This window comes from Engystomops pustulosus, chromosome 5 (genome assembly GCF_040894005.1).
Source record: "Engystomops pustulosus chromosome 5, aEngPut4.maternal, whole genome shotgun sequence".
Classification (NCBI taxonomy): domain Eukaryota; kingdom Metazoa; phylum Chordata; class Amphibia; order Anura; family Leptodactylidae; genus Engystomops; species Engystomops pustulosus.
In genome coordinates, this window is record NC_092415.1 from 126,321,078 (window position 1) to 126,340,726 (window position 19,649).

Here is a 19,649-nt window from a genome sequence, read left to right on the forward strand (position 1 = left end):
CCATTTTGTGGGTTCTTTAAGAATGGAATTTTTGATTTTAAGTGTCTTGCTTTGAGTTGTGCTGCCAACTTTTTCCCGGCCTTATTGCCTTGGGAATAATACCAGGCTTTAGTTCTTTGTAGTTGCCTCTCATAAGAGTGGAGTAAGAGAGTTCTTAGTTGGTCCCTTGCCTCTTTTAGTTTTTCTGCTAATTCAGAGGAGGGGGAGCTTTTATTTTGCTTTTCTATTTTTTGGACTGTTGCTAAAGCTTCCTCCATTTGGGCTGCTAGCTTCTTTTTGGCTATGTGCCCCAATTAGATGCCTATCCCTCGTATAAACATTTTGTGTGCGTTCCACAAAGTAGTATGGGATTGGTTTTTCCACCATATTGTGTTCAAGATTAAATTTTGTTTAGTCTTATTTGAGGAACAATCATAGGTAGGGTCAGAAGGTGCGTTTAAATCCCCTCCTATTATCATTGCCCCTTTTTGATGTTTTTTAGCAAGTCGAAGGGTTTTCTTTAGAAAATGGGTCTGTTTGCGATTTGGGGAATACATTACTGTGAGAGAGTAGGGTATATTGTTGAGAAGGCAATTCAGTATGATATATCTCCCTCCCTTGTCTTTGATAACTTCAACCTCTTGGAATGCCACTGTGTTTTTTATTGCTATCATCACACCACGGCTCTTCCTTTCAAAGTGGGACATATAGATATGAGAGAAGGACGCATGACTGATCCTGCTTGCGTCTCTATGCACAATATGTGTTTCTTGAATAAATAAGACATCACAGGACAGCAGGCGTGCCTCTCCCCATAGCTTATTCCTCTTGTATGGTGTGCTCAACCCCTTGACGTTTAGTGACATAAATTTCAGTACCATATTACATCAATCAAGTAATGCTGCTTATGCCCAATGCCACATTCCCATTTCCCAATTTTCCCCTCGTAACTACCTTCCTTGGGTTACCTACCCCTTTGATGTTTTCTCGAGCTGCGTGCCAGGGATCTGTGAGATAATAACAATAATAACTACAAACATGTCCAACAAATATAAATGGAGACATAGGAGCAGTAGGAGTCCAGGCTGCTCCGATTTTCGGGGTCAAAAAGTATTCCATCAAATTGTGGATGGAGACCATAGTCTCCTCACCAATTCGCCGTCAGATGGTGTCTTCAGACGGCACTGGGTCATGAAGGAAGGAAACTCTCACAATTCCAACTAGTGACTACCCTGATGGTGGATGTCCTTGGTTCCTCCGTTCTTTCCTGGGCGGAACGACTTTCCAGTCTTCCTCCACTCTGCGGCGCGGTGGGGCCTCCGATCCTTCCAACGTGTCTGGCAGCTTTATGCCCCAAGCCTGGAGAAGTTTTCGGCCTTCTTCTGGGCTCCTGATCCTTCCATTTCTATGCACAAGCAGGCGCACCGGGAATCCCCATTTGTAGGGCAGTAGGTTAGCTCTCAGCACTGATGTTATGGGTGCCAACTGACGCCGAGCTCGTAAAGTGGTGGCAGATAGATCTATATACAGAGCAACGTCCTGAAATGGTGCCGGTAGCGGGTGGTTTTTGCGAGCAGCTTCCATTAGTCTATCTTTAGTGGTGTAGAAGTGTATGCGCGCCAGCACATCACGTGGTGTGGTTTCTTCTAGGTGCTTAGGTCTGGGTAGCCGATGAGCTCTGTCTATTTCTAATTCTTACTGGTTGCTATTTGGAAGCAAAATTTGGAACAAATCTTGTAGATATTTTATGAGATCATTCTGGGATATCAATTCTGAGATGCCGCGAAATTTGATATTGTTCCGACGGGACCTATCTTCTAGGTGTGCGATTTTAGCTTGCATGCGTTGTACTTCCGTCTCTAAGCCATAATGGGCATCTATGAGCTCGTTGTGAGATGAAACCAGATTTCCCATTTTATTTTCCAGCTTGTTGACTCTGGCACCAGTTTGTTTTAATTCTGCTGTAATTGGCTTCAACAGAGAAGTGATGTCTAGCTGGAATGAACGCCTAAGAGCGCTTAGCATTTGTTTCATAGTAGATTCTGTCATAATCTTGTCTGATGCTGGTATGTGCATAAGAGCATCATGCTCCTCAGTTCCAGTTTCCCCTGCTGGCTCTATCTCCCTGCGCTGCCTCTGTTTTGCTGGGCTTGTGGATGGAGTCTCAACCTGCAACGTACCTCGTGGTGATTGCGGACCTCCGGTTTCCACCTCCCCGCATGCCGATACAGCTCCTCTGGAACAACCTTCGTCCTCCGAGTTGTCCACGCTGTTGTTTGGGGAGGTCGGAGCGGACAGCGATCTCCGCTGCGGTGAGTGTACTTGCATTCAAAGCTGTTTGTGTCGCCCGTAGCTGAGGTGGGATTCCGCTGTTTTGGCGGGCCGCGCCATCTTGGATTTTCTCCGCGGCCGGAGCAGAGTAGAAATCTGTTAATTTACGGGGCCCGGGGCCGTTTCTTCTCCTCTTAGATGCCATCGGGAGGTATGTGTGCTCTTCCTACTTAAGATTAAGTAGTTTTGTAACGGGGTATGCTGTGTTAAGTCGCTTTTCCAAGGGTTTAGCACGGGAGCTCCTTCCTCACACAACCATACGGCTCTGCTTCCAGGCCACGCCCCTTTCTTGTTCCTTTTATGCTTTTTCCCATAAGGTATGTGTTTCTCACAGGACTTTTTCAGAATATATGAGAAAAAGTCCTTTTTTTGGGGGGGGGGGTTCCCTTAGTTGCTGAAAATTTGCCCTCCTGAAGTTTAGAGTGTTGGTTGCCCCTTCACTAACGCTCTTAGTAAAGCGTAATACAAAATCAATGATATTATGATCACTATTCCCCAGGTTCCCCCCAACCTGTAGTTTTGGTACCCTATCAGGTCTGTTGGTAAGGATAAGGTCCAGCAGTGCCCCCCCTCTTGTTGGCTCCAGGACTAGTTGCGACAGGTAATTATCTTTTGTTGTTGACAAGAACCTGCTGCCTTTGAAGGACCTGCAGGTTTCTGCCCCCCAGTCAATATCTGGGTAATTGAAGTCCCCCATGATAAGTACTTCACCATGCTTTGAAGCCGCATCCATTTCACTTATCAGCATTTCCTCTGCTGCCTCCATTATATTTGGAGCCTTATAACAAACCCCTAGTAATATTTTATTATTCTTTTTCCCTCCTCTTATCTCCACCCATAGGGACTCCACATTTGCGTTACTGATGTCATCTCGCAGGACGGGCTTGAGGCAAGAATTCACATATAAACAAACCCCTTCCCCTTTTTTATTTATACGATCCTTTCTAAAAAGACTATAACCATCTATAGTAACAGCCCAGTCATAGCTACTGTCCAGCCATGTCTCGCTGATACCCACTATATCATATTTCCGCTCCAACATCAAGAGTTCCAGTTCCTCCATTTTGTTTGTGAGGCTTCTGGCATTTGTGTACATATACTTTATATGGTTTTCCCTGTCCGTATTCCTTTTGTCCTTATACCCCAATCTCATTCCAGCCCCCCTTCCTCCCCCATGGACTATGACTCTTCCGAGCCACTTATTAACCTCCTTGATCTCCCGCTGCCTTTCTGGTGTGGCACGTGGTACAGGCAGTATTTCGGAGAAAATTACCTTTGAGGTTCTTGCCCTGAGCTTATGGCCTAAATCTCTGAAATCATTTTTAAGGACCTTCCACCTACCTCTTACTTTGTCATTAGTGCCAATGTGGACCATGACCGCTGGTTCCTCACCAGCCCCTCCCAGTAATCCGTCAACCCGATCCGCAACATGCCGAACCCGAGCACCCGGCAAACAACACACTGTTCGGTATGCACGGTCTTTGTGACAGATTGCCCTGTGTGTTCCCCTAATAATCGAATCTCCCACTACCAGCACCTGTCTGACCTTGCCTGTGCTCCCATTAACCTTCTTACTGGAGCAGACATTCCCCTGGTTGCTAGCGGCCACGTCTTTCTGCAGCATTGCTACCCCAGAGCTGATATCCCCCTCATCCGCCAGCCTGGCAAACTTATTGGGGTGCACCAGATCAGGACTAGACTCCTTGCAACTCTTCCCTCTACATGTTACCCAACTGGCTGCCCCCTCACTCTGCACCTCCATACTTCCCTCCCCACACCCATCTTCCCCAGAGAGTTTGTGCTCCAGGAGCAGCAAACTTCGTTCCATATTATCAATTGCCCGCAGCCTTGAAACTTGCTCATTTAGATCCAGAATCTGGGCTTCCAGGTGAGCAATTTTCACACACCCCACACAGCAGTATTCCCCCTCGAACGGCTGTTCAAGGAAAACATACATGGCACAGGATGTACACTGTGTAGCAATGCCACGTATGGAGTCCATTATTCTAATGGGGATTACAATAGAAATATGCACAGAAAGAAGAATTTACAGTCTAAGTAACACAAAACACAGCAGTTACCTGCTAAAGCCCCTCAAACTTAAGTCCCTTAACCCCTTAAGGACCAGGCCCTTTTTCGTTTTTGCGTTTTTATTTTTCACTCCCCACCTTCAAAAATCTATAACTTTTTTATTTTTCCGTGTACAGAGCTATGTGATGGCTTATTTTCTGCGTAACAAATTGCACTTCGTAGTGATGGTATTAAATATTCCATGCCGTGTACTGGGAAGCGGGAAAAAAATTCTAAATGCAGTGAAAATGATGAAAAAACACATTTGCGCCATTTCTTGTGGGCTTGGTTTTTACAGCTTTCACTGTGCGCCCCAAATGACAGGTCTATTTCATTCATTGGGTCAATACGATCACGAGGATACCAAAATTGTATAGGTTTTATAATGTTTTCATACATTTACAAAAATTAAAACCTCCTGTACAGAAAAAAAATTCTTCATTTTGCCGTGTTCTTGCGCTAATAACTTTTTCATACTTTGGTGTATGGAGCTGTGAGTGGTGTCATTTTTTGCGACTTCTGATGACGTTTTCAATGCTTCTATTTTTAGGACTGAAGAGGACCTATGGGTGACGTCAGAAAGCTGAGTTTTGTCTTATGTTTTTAGTTGACTCGAGTATAAGCCGAGGCAGGGTTTTTGAGCACAAATTTTGTGCTGAAAAACTAGGCTTATACTCGAGTATATAAGGTACATATTTATTGAAGGCAAAATTGTCTCTGTTCTATACACATTAGGATCAATATATTTACCAAATAGTGGCCAAGCTACGGCTCTAGAAGGAATTTTACAAGAGATGGAGGAGTTTATTGAAGGAACACTCATTGTGGGAGGCGACCTGAACCAGGCATTAGATCCGAGCTTAGAGACGTCTAGTGGTAAATCATCAATTTCTCATGGAACAATAAGATCAGTACAAAAGACCTTACATGCTTTCCAATTGATGGATACATGGAGACTATTCCGCCCAAATGCCCATAATATATATTCGAGAATTGACTACATTTTTATGTCACATGGCGCTTTAACACACCTTAGAGATGCAAAAATTTTCCCAATCTCGTTCTTAGATCATGCTCTGATTTCTGCTTCCTTGTCCCTTTCCCCCCTTCATGCGAGGAGTTGGGACTGGAAGTTGAATGAGAGTATTCTGGACGACAATACAATAATCGAAGAACTTTCAGTGAAAAAAGAAAAGTTCTTTGAACAAAATGATACACCTGATATCTCTAAACAGTGGCTATGGGAGGCACATAAAAATCACATTAGGGGCATGCTGAAATAGGATCGCTAATCAAGAAAAAACATAAATGCTCAGGTTGAGAATATACTAAAACAAATAAAACAAATAGAGAGAACACATAAAAGGTCAATCCAGCAGAGCCTGGGAGCACATGTATGTCAACTAAGAGAACAGTATAGGGGGCGTGGCTAGCAGCCAAGATGGCCGGACATGTCTAGCAGAGCTCCGTGGAGACCCACAAAATTAGGGGGATAAATCCTGAGCCACCCAGACAAAAACTTATTTAAACAGAAACCCCACTCACCACAGCTATCAGCAACACCGGGAATGGACCCGACGCCGCGGTCAGAGAGGAGTAGAGACGAGAAGCTGAGCAGCTACAGGGTGACACGCAGCACAAGCGCGGCTCGGAACACTCTGCAAAGGACCTCCGACATCGCCGCAGCCGGCGCACTGACCAGTGGACCCCGGGAACTGTCAGACACGGAGCCTGCAGCGCCCAGAAGAGGGAGCGCTACAAGACACATGACGGTGATCAGTGCCGCTTAGAGCCGGGCGCCATCTTGACAGAGGTGAGACCGGGGCCCGCACCTCGCTGAACAGAGCGAGGCGGAGAAGTCTGCCAAGGGGACAGGACACAGGAATACCCCGGGAGAGAGAGCTCTGGAGCTGTCCTCACACTGGGGTGCTGTATGCCCTAGGGTGACAGATTTCTCGGCCCCAGCTGTCCCCAGACTACAAATAAAGCGGTCAGGCGGGAAAAGTCTCAGGTGGCACCTGATCTCCGGCGCCATCTTGCAATCAATCGGTTACACTACCATCTCAAATCTTGGAAGCTTTCTGCAAATACTACTCAGACTTTTACAATATTGGGGGGAAAGAAGATATTGTGGTCTCAAAAATACAAATACCTTCAGGAATCAGGGATGCCAAAGATCCCACCAGAAGCAATTGAGGATCTAGATATACCCATAACAACGCGGGAATTTCAGGATGCTATCTCAACGACACCGTCAGGAAAAGTCCCAGGTCCTGATGGGTACACAATAAAATACTACAAAACTTTTTCAATACAACTCCAAAGTAGATTCTTGGAGACATTTAACACGATACAATCAAACATGCCCCTTCCACTAGGGTTCCTGAGAGCGCATATTTCTGTGATACGTAAGGAGGGTAAGGACCCAAGTCTTTGCACGAACTATAGACCTCTCCTAAATATGGATTTGAAGCTTTTTGCAAAAATGTTGGCATCTCGTCTTCTGCCACAGCTAGCTAAGATAATGCTCAGGGACCAAATTGGCTTTTATGCCCACTAGGGAATCAAGAGATGGTACAACCAGGGGGATCAATGTGATTCAAGAGATTGGGAGAAGGGGCAGCCCTGCGGTTCTTTTGTCTACCGATGCAGAGAAAGCATTCGATAGAATCCAATGGGACTTCATAAGGGGCTCCCTGAGTTATGTGGGGCTGGGTGAAGGTATGCAAACTTGGATTGGAGCTTTGTATGGAAACCCAACTGCTGCAGTTAAAATAAATGGCGTATTGTCTAATTACTTTACTATATCGAATAGAAGCAGGCAGGGATGTCCCCTCTTATATTTGCCCTGGTGATGGAACCCTTGCTGTGCAAAGTAAGGGCAAATACGGATGTAGAAGGTATTAAAATTTGACAGAGGATCCATAAAGTGGCCACTTATGCGGATGACTTACTATTTTTTTTAGCTAGACCGAATTTCTCCCTACTCAACCTTATGGTAGAATTGCAAAACTATTCCAATCTATCATTGTATAAAATCAACTTGAACAAATCAGAGATACTAAATATCTCTATCCCTACTAGAGAGGCATCTATCTGAGGGAGAAATTCCCCTTTAAATGGAAAACAGATGAGATCAGATATCTGGGGGTCTCCCTAACTAGCAGATCGTAATAGACTATTCAGAAACAACTTTGTACCTTTACTGAGTCAGGTAGAGAGGGACCTGGAGCAGTGGGGGAAAGGGACTTTCACTTGGTTGGGGAGATGTTCTATAATAAAAATGAACCTACTCAAGAATTTTATATCTCCTACAAGCAATTCCAATTACCATCCCTAAATAATTTTTTGAGAAAATGGCTTCATGTATTTTCTCCTTTATTTGGAGGAAGAAAAAGGCCAGAGTCTTAAGGGAGATGCTATTACGGCCAAAATGTAAAGGAGGATATTCAGGTACTACATAGCTATACACCTCTCAAGGGTGATAGACTGGTATAGGCATAGGGATCTGAAATTATGGGTAGAAATGGAAGAAAGTGTATTCCCGATTTCCCTTAAAAGTGCCCCATGGATTCCACTTTCTTCTCTGCCTGACTTCAAACATCCAACTATATCTCCTACACTAAAGATCTGAAACAAATATCTACAGGGAAGCTCCCTATCTCTGATCTCAGATTTAGAGAATGGGCGCAGAATGGGATGGTATATTCCAGGGACTATATAAGGCGAATGACTGGTGCTCTTTGGAGGATATAATCTCACAAGAAATCCCTAATCACTTGGGATGCTGGAAAGCAATACAATTACATCACTTTTTGAACTACGTACCACCAGCCAGCGCTTTTTGTTGAGAGTTAACAACATTTGGGGAAAGATGCCTGGGCGAAGGGTATATTGCCCATTCCCTCTCAGTAATATATGCACAGTTTAGAGATGGGAAAATTAGAGACAGACCAAGCAGGAAAAACAGATCTACAATCTGTTACACCATTCCTCAATTGCCTCTAATACCTAGGAGTTGGGATTCAAAATATTATTGAGATGGTATAGAGTCCCAGTTGTACTCAATAAGATGCATCCTTCTGTATCATCAACTTGCTGGAGATGTGAGGGGGAGAGAGGCACCCTGATGCATGTCTTCTGGCTGTGTCCCAACATTCGTCCTTTCTGGAATTGGATAGCTCAGATCTTGAGACAATTAGGTGAACATGAAATAGAACTAGATCCAGCTCTTTGTTTGCTGCATATCTCAAGAGTCTCGTTAGAAAGGTACAGATATTCAATGGTGGGTCCTTTAGTTAATGCTGCGAGAGCTTGTATAGCCTCAAATTGGAGGCACACATAAAGAATGGGTACAGAGAGTTGAAGAGATTAGGAGAATGGAGGAGCTAACAGCATTTATGAAAGGAAAACATACATCTCATCAGAAGATCTAGGGAAAATAGGTGGAGTTCCAGACTACAATAGATTACAGGAGACTGTTCGAAGATTGATACCTTTAATTTGGGTAGGATAGGGACCAAGCGGGTGGAACTATGGGGGGAGGGAAGGCGGGGAGGAGGAGAGAGAGAGAGGGGAGGGCATGGGTTTTTTTTCTTTCCTCTTTTGTTGTTGGGAAGGGGTGGGAGGGGGTTTGGGGAATTGTTTATACATATGGTTTGTGTTTGTGATGTTGAAGCACATGTGTATATTTTGGAAAATGCTTAAATAAAGAATTTATTAAAAAAAAATAAAAATTAAGGGACCTTTTCCCCATTTTTAGTTTTTTGGGGATTAAAGGGGTACTCTCTCACAAAGACAAGTGTTTTATATGTACTCAGGATAACAAAATAACACATTCTTTAATTCACGGTTACAAAACAAAAATACATCATTTCACAGATATAAGTCTCTGTCTCTATCAGTCCTGGTGTGCACAATTTCAGTTGTCCCTACACACGACCCTGTAACTTCTGGGGCCGCCATCTTGTATTTGTGTGTGACAGCCTGGAGCTGAGATTTCTGTCCCTCTCTGCTGTGTGCCTGTAGCCACGCCCCCTGCACAAAGCTCACACTGATCACTTCCTGATAGCAAACAAAATCATGAGCAGAGAGTCAAGCTGCAAACCACAAAACTACAAGGAGATAAGTGATCTGGGGGAAGGGGGAGGTAGGCACATATCTGTGAGAACACAGATGTAGCAGCGCTAAAAGTGTACAGTGTAAAACTGTCAGCCTGTGTCAGTCATGCATGTGTGATTTCATGCATCTCTGATCTGTCTCCTCTCTCCTTCAATGCGTCAGTGTGTTAGTACAATGTCAGTAGCCAGATGAAAGTGTATATACACCTGTACCCTAATAATACAGATCTGATCAGCACCACCAGTAACAGGAGCTGTTATAGATGCCTCAGTTACAGGGGAAAACTTTTAAAACAAAAAAGTTAAATTAGAAAAAGAAAAAAAAAGTAATGACCTCATGGGGAACATATAAAGTAAAAACACACATACACAAGAAATATTAATAAATACAGGGAGTCCCCGGGTTACGAACAAGATAGGGTCTGTAGGTTTGTTCTTAAGTTGAATTTGTATGCAAGTCGGAACTGTATATTTTATAATTGTAGCCCCAGACAGAATTTTTTTGAATTGGATTTTAAAAAATGTTGTCACAAAGGTCACAAAGGTTGTCAAAAGAACTAGGATTAACAATAAACCTTCATTACAGACACATTTAATAACTGCTATAGCTGTTTATTGTAGCCTAGGGCTAAACTACAGTAAATTACTAATATCCAGTGGTCCGTTTGTAACTAGGGTTCGTCTGTTAGTCGGGTGTTCTTAAGTAGGGGACCGCCTGTATTCATAATACAATGACATTTCCCCATTAAAAAAAAAAGCTACACTACAAAAAACACCTCCATAGTTGGTATACATATTATTATATACATATTATATATAAACCCGTCCGAAACAAAATACGGAAGTTAATTCATTTATTTTTTATTTAATTTGAAAATGTAAAAAAAAAAAAAAAAAAATGTATTATAAATTACAAAAAAAATAAATAAAATTTCCATTTTTAACCCCAAATAAGAATGGTCGGTGCCGGGCTGGCTTAGGGAATGCTTTGAAGCCAAACCTCCTATGTGGTTGATAAAACTTGTAGCTTAATCTCTATTACCGTATATACTCGAGTATAAGCCGACCCGAGTATAAGCCGAGACCCCTAATTTTACAACCAAAAACTGGGAAAACCTATTGACTCGAGTATAAGCCTAGGGTGTAGTATACAGCCAGCCCCAAGTGGTATACAGCCTGCCCTCCTAATGTATACAGTCTGCCAGCCTGCCCCCTCATGTATACAGCCTGCCCCCTCATGTATACAGCCTGCCCCCTCATGTATACAGCCTGCCCCCTCATGTATACAGCCTGCCCCCTCATGTATGTTGAGCACATTAAAAAAAAAATAAACTTAATTCTCACCTTCCGGCGATACTCACCCCCGATCCACGGCGCCGGCTTCCGATCCTCGTTGGTGGCTCTCGATCCCCGGCAGCGTCTTCTGTCTTCTCTTGCCGGCGGAGGCGCGTCCATGCGATCTCCCCGGTGGCGCTCACTATGATGCGGCGGTGTCGCCTTTGATGACGTCACACTGCTGCATCATAGTAAGCGCCGGTGGGGAGATCACATGGACGCGACTCCGCCGGCAAAAGAAGAAAGAAGACATCCGCAGCCGGGGATCGAGGGTGAGTATCGCCGGAAGGTGAGAACTAAGTTTATTTATTTAATGTGCTGAACTTCGGGAGCCGCCGCCGGTGGAACCGGGCACCGGAGGGTGAGTATTAAAATTTATTTTTTTAATTGACTCGTGTATAAGCCGAAGTGAGGTTTTTCAGCACATTTTTTATGCTGAAAAACTCGGCTTATACACGAGTATATACGGTAGGCTATTTGGGATGAGGCTGGAGAAAGTGAGAGATCTTCTATCAACCCTGAGGAGTATAAGGCTCCGCTTGACCATATTTATCACACTCACAAATTACTTGTATAAAGAAAATATACTTTCCGAAAACTGTAGCTTGGATTTGTACATTATTTAGTGTACAGTACCCATATCCCTTTATTTAGGGACGTTCATGTGATTCCCCAATATATAGGAGGTTATTCAATTTGCATGTGCCTCTATATGAGGCCGATCGGGTCTAATATTTATACTTATATATGTGATTCTCATGCATACTTATATATGGAGATGATATCCCGCTCTTGTAGTGGGTTCTTAGCAGTTGGTGACCACGCTGACCATGCAGGCCCGTTACGCATTTACATCTATTTCCTTATTTTTTGCCGCTATAAGGACGTGGGGAGACGATCATGCGTTCGCACATAGGTAAATGTTTAGCACTTACCACTTTGAATATGGCATCAATTAGAACACTAATGATTCACATTCTTATGTATATCCATTCATTATTATGTATATTTGTCATGCTAAGAGATATTTTTTATACACCTGTGAATACTATATGTCTGCTCACTGGATATATAATGTATTTTTATGCACTATTTTATAATACACTTTATGTATATTGTTTAATGGGTGTGTCTTCTAAGGTCATGTGACCCTTCTATATTTGTATAAATGACCCCCATATATCACTTGTATACTGCTTGAGAAAGGCTCTCACAGGGCCGAAACGTCGCATCTGATGGAGTTAAGGGACCCACTTCTTTTACTACCGCTTGCTGGAGTGCTGTTTTTTTGTCTTGCTACATTATTTAGTGGTAATTTTGAATTTTCTGCATTTTAAAGCTGCTGCAAAGTTGCATGAAGATAGTGTTTTGCAGTAATGAAAAAGTTGTTTTTGTATTCGTGATGGCTACGTTTTCTGAAAACAAAATGATTATCACAGAATAGGAGCTTTTTTTAAAATTTGTGATTAAGCACAATTGTGGATTGTAACTAAATATTGCATAATTTTTGTTTTAGCATTCTTGGAAGTGTAAATTCTTGTTGATGTTATGTTTTGAGGTATATACAACCCTTTCTCACCCCCTGTGTTCGATATATTGGATGCGGAGCGCAGTGACTTGGCACTCAGTGTCCAATATATCAGGCGTTAGCACTTCCTGCATTAGTGACGTCACCCTGTCTTGCGACACATCAGTGGGACGGGTTGGCATCCATAGCTGACATCCACTCGATGACAAGGGGTGTGGCATCACTTGTTCAATGCCCTGGAACTAACAATTCATAAATTGAAGGAGTGTTGGAGTTGTGTATCTAATGACGTGTGTGTGTTCATCTCAATATACGGGCAAAACTTTTCAGGAGTTTCGTGTGAGCATCAGAGAACATGTTAAAGATGTAGAGAATAAGAAAGACACCGTGATCTCTCGCCACATTTGGAAAGAACATTAGGGTAACCCAATGTGCATTAAGTTTCAGGGCATTGAATAAGTGATGCCACAAAACAGAGAGGTAGACTTTAACCATCTTGTCACCCAGAGGGAGTCTCGATGGATCTGCATCATGTCCACCGAAAATCCTCATGGATTAAATGACTCCATAAAACTATGCAAGTTTTCTTTGATGGTCTAAATCGTCTCCCCCCCACTCCCCCTAAATACATTCATGTAATTACAGTACACACAGTGCTTTCTTTGTAGATGCAGGCTATACAAGGTGGAACGGGGCCGAGTACCTGTGCCCTAGGTCCATTTATAGCTTATTAGATTTCTACCTGGCTCCTGTAATACACCGGATGGTCATTCTACAATATGCAGAAGTTTAGGCAAACATGCATGTCTTGCAGTGCATATTCATATATGCTTCTACACGCGTTCTGCATGTCTCATGACAATATGCAGACTTGTGCATCTTCAGATGTTGTATTATGTCTCACTCAGTTCTGATGGAAATCTTACATAGTTAGTTAACTTCCACCTACTTCCTCCCCGAGTGACTTGCGGTCCGGTCTGAGTTTATCTCCCCATGTACCATAATACAATCGTCATAAAATTTTACTTACATGACATGATAACGGCTAATATGGTGTGAGACGTGCCCCAGCCTGAGTCACTGGAAGCAGTGACCGTGATGATTGGAGGACTCGCACTGAGAATGTCCCTAAGGGGCGTGGCTTAGAGAAGAAATAGCCGGCGGGAGCGCCCAGCACGTACGGCCACAACAGTGCCAGATGTGTTTGTAGCAACCTCTAGCTGCTATGCCAATGCAATATAGCTAGGACAGATGAGTGTTGTATGTCTAAGTGTACCCAGGTATGCCTCTGATGACGCATTGATCGACAGGTTTGTTGCAGAAACACATCAGGCAGGGACATAATTGAGATAGACCTCTTATATACAACTATAGATATTAGGAGTCATAGCAGGAAGCTAACCACTGCTCCTGTGATTGCGCCTACTTGTTTCTTGGTGCACAAGATTGGGGTTCGGTTGGCACACATGTGTTTGAGTTGCCACCTGAAGAGACATGCAGACTGCAGGGCTGCAGTTCCTTGTCCAGATCCAAATCTCCCTGGCCCTGCTCAGGCCAGTGTTTATGGGATCCTGGTAGGACAGGAGAGCAGTGGGCAGGTGAGTGCGAGCCCCGACCATGCGGTTCTCACTGCATACTGCCACGAGGCGATGGTGGCCGTGTGCGTGCCGCAAGGCGATGGTGGCCGTGTGCGTGCCGCAAGGCGATGGGGGCCGTGTGCGTGCCGCAAGGCGATGGGGGCCGTGTGCGTGCCGCAAGGCAATAGGGTAGTGCACTTCGTAGTGTGTGCGCTGCATGGCAGACTCACAGCCTGAACCTTTACTGTGTCAGGGGTCTGATATCAGTCTTCAGTCACAGCAGCCCTCTGAACAAACTGAGCGCTGAGCCTGCAAAGGGATCCTGTGATGTCACTAATATGACGTCACCGAGATTACCCAATGGGAGTTAGATACATGCTGAGAAGGTACAATGTGTATCCCCCCTGCATGTCTGTATACAGATCACAGATAAAAGGTCGACCTGATCCTATGGGATGTTACCATCAGATCACGTGATCTGTATAAAAGAACAGTCCCTTAAAAACACAAAAATTACACACACATTCAATTAAAAATAATATAAAATTAAAGCATCCGCCCCACAATTTTTTGGCTTAAGGGATGTGTTTGCCGGTGGGTATTGGGGCACACCAGTTGATACTATTTTTTTTTCTCTTGCCATCTCTGTTCTCTCAACTCTGAGTTGTGTCTAGTGAGTATTTGTATGTTTTTAGACTCTACACCCCTCGGGAGATGTCAATTTGTTTCTTTATTCAAAAATGGAAATTATAAGTCCTTGATATTTTTTGTGCCTCAATAAAAAAGTTCTGATTTAAAAAGGATTAGGCTGTGGGAACCTCTCACCATCTAAAAATTACATTCCTGATGACACGTTCGCTTTGGGAACAAACTCAAGGAGCCTATGTTGTACTGTCTGTAAATGTATTTCAATTCAGAATCTCAAAAGGTTAGGGCGGAGAGAAACACTAATCAGAAAACAATAGCTAGTTTACATGTTTGGAACAGTGTCTGCATTTGCGGAAAAAAAACAAAAAAGACAAAAAGGACAAAAAGATCTGTAGATCTATTTTCAGACACAAACCTCTCTCACTGGCATCGTCCACAAGAACAACCTCTTCAAGAAGATGTTGTGGTGATCGATTAATAACACTGTGCAGAGTTCTTAATAAAGTTGTCCAGGCTTCATTGTGAAACACTATCACAACACTTGTGGTTGGTAAATTATCCGGATACACTTTTGTTTTACATCTGAAGAAGAGGGAGGAAAAAGTTAACAATTCTTTGTATAATTTTACAAATAAATCTATTTAAACTAATACAAGTAAACAAATACTAGGACAAGTTCAGCTTTAAAACAACTGCTAATAAAATCAAATTTGCTAACAATTAGTCCTTTTTCAGATGAACCAATCTACAAACAAATATGTGCAAATAAGAAAGTTGAGCTATTACACAACACTTTTTGGTAGTCAGTGCCATATTTACCACAAGGCATCCCAGTGCCTAAGGGGACACTTAAAGAGGACCTGTAACCTTAAAAAACCGCAGAGAGAAACAGGGGAGAAGCTACAACAAGGAGGGCAGCACCTCGGACCGCCCCACATGAATACCTGGACCGCTGAAAGCTTGGTCTGGCGTTCCAAGGGTATGGCAGTGCAGTGCCGATAAAGCTAGCAGTTTTACACTGATTTTACTGGGGTAGCTCCTAGAGCAGGGGTAGGGAACCTATGGCTCGGGAGCCATATGTGGCTCTTTTGATGGCTGCATATGGCTCTCAGACAAATCATTGATTATAAAAAAAAGTCTGACCGGAGCTCCTTTTGTGTCCTTTTGTATATTCTTTAGTGAATCCACAGTTTCGTTCCACTTTCCCTCTCAGGAACTTCTCTAGTGTAGTTTCACACAAGCGATACTTGGATGAGAATAGATCACTGTTCAGACAGTCCAGTTGCGTTTTCTTCTATCTTGTAACCACTCAACTAATTATAGGGCTACTGCAGAGAAGATTCAAGCAGCAATGGTGTAGTATGTTCAAACAGATTAAAATTTATTTAGATAAAACATACTCACAAAGCAAGAATAAAAATGTGCATATAAAATCCACCATGCGGGCACCAGTCTTGCTAGTTCGAAAAGGAGCTCCGGTCAGACTTTTTTATTTTTACTATTTGCTGGACTTGGATCTGTCCATGACTGTGAGATAGCTCAATGGGTCATAGAGAAGAGCACGGGAGTGATGATAAGCCACTGAAAAGAGAGCAGGTAGGTGAGTATTACCTTTTTTTTTTGCCGTGCCTACCTATCTACTGGGGAGCATGTGCTGTGGCTACCTATCTACTGGGGAGCATGTGCTGTGGCTACCTATCTACTGGGGAGCATGTGCTGTGGCTACCCATCTACTGGGGAGCATGTGCTGTGGCTACCCATCTACTGGGGAGCATGTGCTGTGGCTACCCATCTACTGGGGAGCATGTGCTGTGGCTACCCATCTACTGGGGAGCATGTGCTGTGGCTACCAATCTACTGGGGAGCATGTGCTGTGGCTACCCATCTACTGGGGAGCATGTGCTGTGGCTACCCATCTACTGGGGAGCATGTGCTGTGGCTACCCATCTACTGGGGAGCATGTGCTGTGGCTACCTATCTACTGGGGAGCATGTGCTGTGGCTACCCATCTACTGGGGAGCATGTGCTGTGGCTACCTATCCACTGGGGAGCATGTGCTGTGGCTACCGAACTGCTGGGGGGGGTCATGTGCTGTGGCTACCGAACTGCTGGGGGGTCATGTGCTGTGGCTACCTATCTGCTGGGGGGTCATGTGCTGTGGCTACCTATCTGCTGGGGGGTCATGTGCTGTGGCTACCTATTTATATGGGGGCATGTGCTGTGGCTACCTATTTACTTGGGGGCATGTACTGGGGCTACCTATCTACTGGAGGCATGTGCTGTGGCTACCTATTTACTGGGGGCATGTGCTGTGGTTAACTATCTACTGGGAGGCATGTGCCCTGGCTACCTATCTACTGGGGTGTATGGCTCTCACAGAATTACATTTTAAAATATGTGGTGCTCATGGCTCTCTCAGCCAAAAGGGTTCCTGACCCTGTCCTAGAGCATTTTTTCAGGGTGACAGGTCTTTGTGGGTATTCCCACAATGACAAGTTTCGTATGTATACTCAGGATAAAAAAAATAACACATTCTCTTATTCCCAGTTATTAAACAAATATACAGCATTTCACAGATACAAGTCCAAATTGTCTCCATCAGTCCTGGGGTACACAATTTCAGTTGCTCCTGGACACGACCATGTAACTTCTGATTTGGGGCCGGGGGATTTCTGGATTTCTTTTTAAATGGGTGTGGGCACAATCAAAAACGGTTTCAGATGTACAGAAGTAACATGTTTTTTTAATTTATAATAGTTTCTAAAATATGACAGACATTGAGTAATAATTAAAATGAATAATGTAAACACATCTGCGTACAAATCATGTAAAGATCTTAATATAGATATAGGAACTTAGTTCGACCTTAATTGTATGTGTATCTTGTTAACAGGATTCCTTTAGAGCTTTGTAAACAATTTTGTAAACAATTTTGTAAATAATTTTGTAAACAATTTTGTAAACAATTTTGTAAACACTTTGGTAAACAACTTCGTAAACAATTTCTATTCCTTCTGATACTCAGAGACAATATAGCGGTTGATTATCTAGATATAGTAATATTAGTAGTCCCGTACACAGTGGGGAGTCCTATGTCCCAATAGAAAGATTCATAAAGATGAAAAAATTCGTAGAGCTGAAAAATTCATGGGGATGAAAAAGTACATAAAAAAGAAAATTGCATGCATTAAAAATAAAAATAAAAATGGATAGTTAAAAACAAATTTGTTTAAGAGTAAATTGGTATCCAGGAGGCTTTTATGTTGCACAAAGTGTAGGGCCCTACACTTGTGTAGACTCTTACAGCTATTTGCCAAAATATATAGGATGTTTAAAATCTAATCACTCACAGTTGGTTGATCATATGCGTCTTTCTCTCTGTTCGAACTGGAAACGTTCACTATTGTGGAGGTTTTGGTGATCGTTTTTAATATGTGATGGCGTCCTCCACGTGCAGCGGCATCTGTGTATATCCTCCGGGAGCGCTTCCACGGGAAACAAGTTCGTACGTTTCACACTCCTCACTCTCCTCCCTTCACGGTGTGGACTCCGTGCCTGCCAGATGCCGCGGGGGATGTCACACCCGAGAACATGCAACGTTCCAAACAATAGGCTCGAGCCCACCCACGACTCGTAGGTGAAAGTTTTCTTGTATTTGTATCGAGGGTGGTGTAATGGATCAAATTGTGAGGATATTTAGGTTCTGTAAGAGTCCAGTAATTTGTGGATAATGGCTAGACGCGTTTCAAAGCGCAATGCTTCTTCCTCAGTAGCCTTGCAGTTGTGAAACCTCCTCATTGTTGTGTGTGGTTAAATATCCATTTTGGGTTAAACATTGACTGGTCTGGATCCATATGGAATGGATCGGACTATAGAAAACCAGACCTGGACCAATTTATTTATACTCTCTTAAAGCAGCATCTGCTCATGATGTATGTGTCAGAGCGAGTCTTAGCAACATACGGACAAATTCTGATCATAGTAAAAATATATATAAACCCTCATAATGGAAAAATTAATCAGAAAACATAGAAATGGAGATAGGATAGAATCAGAAAATCTATTTATATCTTTGTTCTTAACTATGAGTTTTTGAATATATGTTTTTTATAAGAAATCCTTGTAAGTAAAGTTGAGTGACTATGAAATATGTGTCTCATTTTGTTCAAAGGTGGATTCAATAATGTCTATGTCATGTCTTATTCAGGATTAGGGATGGGGGAGGCCGGAAGATGGCCACATGTGCTGGTATACAGCCGGACTAACGTGGCTAAAGTTACGGCTGCCTCCTTCCAATGCTTGTATGTTCAGCCTTATAGAAAACCAAAAATTTCCAATTCTGCATTAAGGCCCTTAGGTAACATTGTTTCGAATGTGAAGATATATCTTGATTCTATCCTGGACATTTTGGCAATAAAATTTCCACCTCTCCAGTACTTTTTGATAGACTGTATGGCACAAAACTTTACCCCTGTTATATCCATGTTATGGGCTATTTTAAAGTGTTTCGATAAAGAATGTGTCTCTAATCCTTTTCTGATATTTCTTAAATGTTCTGAAATTCTTTCCCTTAGGGGCCTGATTGTTCTCCCTATGTACTGTTTTTTGCAAGGGCAGGTTATAATATAGATTACCCCGCTACTATTACAGGTAAGCAATTCATTTATGTTGTGTACCAATTTGTTGCTGCATGATGTAATTTGTTGAGTGCGTTTTTGAAAAGAAGTTTTTTTACAGCAGATGCAATCACCACATCTGAAGAAACCTTTTAAATTTAACCAAATTTCATTCAATGTTTTTGGTTTGGTTTTCACGGATGGAGCTATTTGTGAACCTAGGTTGGGGGCCTTAGTATAGATTATGGGTGGTTTGTTAGGTAGGATTGAATAGAGAGTTTTGTCATTCTTTAGAATGTCCCAATGTTTGGTGATTATGTTTTGTAGTTTTTTGTGTTGTGTATTATACGGTAGAACTATTTTACTCTGGTTTGCTTGTATGGCATTGGTAACTTGTGAATTTTCTAAGGATGTAGTTCCTTCTGAAGATGTAATATTTTCTGAA

General features: G+C 42.8%; 1 protein-coding gene across 3 annotated transcripts in view; it reads right to left on the bottom strand.

The window, feature by feature from the left end:
• GALNT1 (polypeptide N-acetylgalactosaminyltransferase 1) overlaps positions 1–19,649 on the bottom strand; it is a 418,536-nt gene that overhangs the window by 249,427 nt on the left and 149,460 nt on the right. For all 3 annotated transcript variants that reach the window (XM_072152986.1, XM_072152985.1, XM_072152987.1), the window contains one exon: positions 15,004–15,170. In XM_072152986.1, coding sequence (XP_072009087.1) covers positions 15,004–15,170 — 167 coding nt within the window. The remainder of the gene's footprint in view (positions 1–15,003; positions 15,171–19,649) is intronic.